At 37.4% G+C, this 5,035-nt stretch overlaps 1 protein-coding gene across 1 annotated transcript; it reads right to left on the bottom strand.

Annotated features, from left to right (window-relative positions):
• Positions 1-2,656: 2,656 nt before the first annotated feature.
• On the bottom strand, positions 2,657-4,337 carry LOC129227835 (uncharacterized). Its single transcript, XM_054862448.1, has one exon. It carries the CDS (start codon positions 4,327-4,329, stop codon positions 3,295-3,297), a length of 1,035 nt encoding a protein of 344 aa, XP_054718423.1. The 5' UTR covers positions 4,330-4,337; the 3' UTR covers positions 2,657-3,294.
• Positions 4,338-5,035: the final 698 nt, after the last annotated feature.

The following is a 5,035-nucleotide window of genomic DNA, read 5'->3' as shown; positions in this document are numbered from 1 at the left end:
GCGCTAATTTAATTAGAATCATTTAAGCGTGTTTGAATTGACAAGGTTCCACTGTATTATAAACAATGTTTTCTTCTGACAAAAATCAACTGCTGTTTCAGTATTTTATGGATTTTTAATGCAAGAAGTCGTTTTTAGAAAATTGTTTTTATATAAATCGCCAAAATGAGGAATGTTTTGTGAATGTCTTGATATTTTGCTGTCTGTAATGGTATGTGGAAAGCGAATGCTGACACTTGAAAGGGGCCTTTGCAAAGTAGTCTGTGCAAAATATTTGTTTGCAGAAAATGAGCATGGTTTAAGAAGCTGTTGAGAATAAAGTATAGTTGTGAAATGATTGTATTTTTCGTTCTGTTTTCTGTGAGAATTTATTTAATGGGGAATGAAGTCTGAATCAATTTTTCAGATCACTTACTCAATTCAACCAATCATACTGTTTTTTTGAATAAAATATGACAACGTATATAAAGTACAAATTGAGAATGGAAAAAGGTTAAAAAACCACCAAACAGCTGTTTCGGCACTCTAAAATACAAGTGCCATCATCAGTGCACTTCGGGTCGGGTGCACCTTCGGGTCGAGTGCATCTAGACGGGTGAACCTGTCTTCGTTTTTAATTGCACTGATGATGGCACTTGTATTTTAGAGTGCCGAAACAGCTGTTTGCTGGTTTTTTAACCTTTTTCCATTCTCAATTTGTACTTTATATACGTTGTCATATTTTATTCAAAAAAACTATGCAGTACAAAGTTTTCGACTACTTTTTATACAATCATACTGTTTTGTCGTTCATTAATGCTCGATATGTAGTCATTTGAAGAATTGTTTTACATTTTAATGAAGTTTTAATAGTTAAAAATTTCCCTCAAATTTCAGTCTAATTTTTCATTTTACTCATCCTCGAATGAATGTTAAATAGTTTTTTCGACCCTACCGCACGTGCATAAGAATGTATGGATGCCCAAAATATCTATTTTGACATTCCCCGAGTGAATTACCACGAGTTTTCTCGTCACGTCTGTACGTTCATATGTATCTACGCATCTCGCATAACTCAAAAACTGTAGAAAGTTGAAATTTGGTATGTAGACTCCTAGTGAGGTCTATTTGTGCTCCTCCTCTTTTAGTTGTAATCGGATGTTCCAAAAGGGGTCTTTTACACGTTTTTTGGGCAAAATCAGTGGGAATATCAACAATGCAAACTCAATTGATGTTATAAGCTGGCGAGCACGTGGCAATATGTCGCCTTCTTGGTGAAATATCTCTAAATTGGCGATAAATTTGGCGAAAGAAAAATATTTTGTGAATTCGGTTTCAATTTGGCGATATTTAGAGAGTTATCCAATGAATCACGTTAAAAATTGTCGACATAGGGGAAATTAATTTCTGTAAAACGTTCGTGACGAACTAGGGATGGAAATATTTCAAGTGTTTCCTTGCTTACTCCAAGGCACCATATAATCATTAAATTAGGGAAAAATGAAAGTCATTTGATGCACACATTAGCTCGTTTAAAACATATTAATGGAATTTTTTTATCTTGCTTGTTTCGTTTAGGTGGCGTACACTTGATTTACGCTGTTGATTTTGCATCACTAGTTTATATTATGCGTTTTGTTTATATTATGCGAGAGTCCATTAAAATGACAATGAAGAATAACATCGCCAAATGAAACGTCAGTTCAAAAACAGTCCCAAAGGCTCCAGTTGAAATAAAATCATAAAATACATTAAATAGACAAAATGTATGATATCTTCAAATGAGTATTGACCAAACATGAAAATAATAATTAGGGTTACATGTAGAATATCACTAAATTATGAAGCCGTTCATTTTCGTCATTAGTAAATCTCTACATACAGTCGAACCTGTTTATCTCGAACCTGCCTGTCTCGAAAACCTCTCTACGTTGAAGTTTTTCATTTTCCCTGCACATAAAGTATTAATTCAATGTTTTCCCCCATGTTTGTCTCGAATGAAATTTTCTGAAAACCTGTATACCTCGAATTTCGACTAAAGTGTCTTTCTTGAATTCGATCCCCAACGATCTTTAGTAACTGGAATTTGGAGACAAAAAGCATTTTTCTTAATATTAGCAGTCACATATTCCTCCAGAATTAAAACTTAATGTACAAGAAGCAAGTTTTCCAGCAATTATATCCATTCGGAAATTGAGAGGAAGGGGACATTGTTGATTAGTAAAATTGCTTCCAAAGTTTTACTTTCGAGTCATTACTCCAATTACTTATTTTTAGAACTTTTTCAAACCTTTGTATCTCGAAATCTCCATATCTCGAATTTTTCTTCTCTCCTGTAAAAATTGAGATAGACAGGTTCAACTGTATTATAAAATGAAGTACCCAAAAAGTGTCTGTGTGTTTGAACTCGCAAAACTCGAGAACCACCCTGCCGATTGCACTGAAATTTTCACAATTTGTTCCTTTAAGTCCTGAAAAGGTTTGCAGACCAGTTCGAATAAAATTCGACGAATAGTCCTTTTTTTATTCCAATTTACGTCCAATTTTCACATAAATTTTCAAATATGGGGGTGAAAAATTACTTGCACATATTAATATTACATATCGTTAGAAAGGGTAGAATTTTCCGCGTTCTACACAATTTGTTTGAATGCTCTAACTTTATTACGACGGGATTTATTTGCGTTTTTAGCTCGAATTTTTTTAGGCTTAGCTGAAATTTAGGCACTACTTTCTTCATTAAATAAATCAATAAAAAGTGAAGAAATTGTCCCACAGATTTCTTTTTGACGCCATTGGAAAAAGCGACCTTTTTTACTCCAGATCTAACTCGACCTATGGTCGAAAAAATAAGCTTTTATCTCGAAAGGAAAAAAAGTTACAAGCCTTTTTAAATCAAGTTTAAGAATTCTCGATTCCATTCAAATTGTGAACCATTTTCTTTCGCATTTTAATTCCTTAAACTTATTTTATTTTGTGTTTCCATGGTTACGCATTTTAAATCCATCTTTCTGGATTTACTAATCTTTAAAATATTTTAATATCTGTCGTCATTGTTTGGAAGGGAAATCATGATGTTTTATTTATTTATTTTTTAAGCCTGATTGTTGAATATACGTCACTTAACACAATTTTTATTTGCAAGGTGGACCGGGCAAAGCCGGGCAACGCAGCTAGTCTATTTATAACGTCATTCTACATCGCTCAAGTCAAAAAATCTTCCAACTTTTTTATGGTTCTTAAAATTGTTTATAAAATTTTTAATTTTTACAATAAAAAGCGAGTAGGAACCTATATTTGAATTGAAAGAGATGGTTAGACAGGTAGATCTGCTTCCGACATGCACAGTCCATTCTGCAGCACATACCCTGGAATGCCGCACACGATATTTCTACATCTCCTTGCGAATGGATCGAAGATTTCTCCCGTTCTGCAATTACCAGTTGCTGGTCTTTTACCGACACTGTTGCCCTCTGAGAAATTAATGTCCAAGAGCAGAGAAAAGCTCATCTTGTTCAGATCATCCGACTCGGGTTGAGCATTCGTCCGCGGACCCATCGCCTCACCACAACTCAGCTTTGATTGGTCTATTTTGTTGCAAATGGCGCAGTAGAAATTCTTGTATTTTGTACCGTTGTAGTACACAGGATCCATGTATCCGTTGCAGAGGGTGTGCATGGCGTCTTTCTTCCACGTCGTTGCACAAGTTTTGACGGATTCGTCGCATTGTCTAACACGCGTACCATGTGGATCTGGAATCTCCGACGTGACGGCACAACCGTGGAATGTCATTTTCTTGGTGTTTGTGTCGTTTAGCACATAACCCCACTCGTTGGTGGGATGGTTGTAGAAGATGTACTTGAAAGCCTCGTCTTTGTTCTCTGGCAAATCGGGGTTGAGAAGTGGACAGGACATCTTGATGTTCCACATGATGATGTTCTCCGCATCGCCATTACAAATGGCGCAGTAGTAGTTGCTGTAAGTGATCCCCGTGGATTCGCTCGTGACTGGCGCATTGCCGACAGGATCGAGCTCGAAGTTGCTGTCAAGCTTGCAAGAATTGACGATAAAGTCCGGTCCGTTCCACTCTTTCAAGCAACTGTTGACGACAAGCACATTCCTCTTGCACATGAGGCTGCGGACGCCCTTCGTGGCATTCCTGCCCAGGACGAAGTGCTCAGAGTCACCACAGCAGTCATTGTACACAAGGGAACAAGCTCTGTCACAGTGACAGGACCGTGACGTCACAACGCCTTGACCGTAGCATTTGTTGTCACAGAAGGGTTCTTCGCTGGATATTATCTGAATGATGGAAAGAATGAAAATACTTTGAAGTATCACTTTAAGCATGTTGCAAGCCTTTGAAGAAATCTTAGAGCGCTTCGAAAGCAATTTGAGTGGATTTACTTTCCGACTTTCATGTTCCTGAAATTAAAAAATAAAAAAAACGTGAGGAAATTTTAGTTTTTTTTTTCTTATTTTTCCATTTTATGTGAAAATATCGCTATTGAATGCCACTTCAACATCGGCTTTGGAATATATTATAGACTGTTGAGCACCATTCCCAAACTGAGAGTCGCAACCAGCATTGAGTGGCTAGTAAAAGTTTTGAAAAGGTCCCATGCAAAGCCACATCAGGGACCATGTCAGCCTAGTCAGAAATTAACAGCCCGACCAGATCAGTGAGCCCGACCCTTTTTTCGGAGATCGGAGTCGTGTAAGTTTTGTGAGAAAGGGAGACCTGTGACCAAACTGACAAGGGTCCCGCCTTGACTCTCGCAACCCTGGATCTATGTAGCCTACTGATTAGACATTTCACTCGTGACACCCAAGCTCAATTCCGGGCAGTGGAAGTGGCTGACCTCTTCTCCCGCCCCATGTGGCATCGCGTTCTAATCCTAAAAGGCTGGACTGTTGAGGAGAATGCTTTAATTAAGGTTGGGAAGGTTAAGGATAGAGCTTTAACGTTGCTCTAATAAAGAAGTGTTTTAAGGTTAAGGAGAAAAGTCGAATTTTGGTAGTCGCAGCTTTTAAAATCTGTTTTGTCTTACCGATG

Source organism: Uloborus diversus, chromosome 8, assembly GCF_026930045.1.
Source record: "Uloborus diversus isolate 005 chromosome 8, Udiv.v.3.1, whole genome shotgun sequence".
NCBI lineage: Eukaryota > Metazoa > Arthropoda > Arachnida > Araneae > Uloboridae > Uloborus > Uloborus diversus.
Note: the sequence above shows the minus strand (reverse complement) of the source record. Positions and strands in the feature narration are given on the sequence as shown.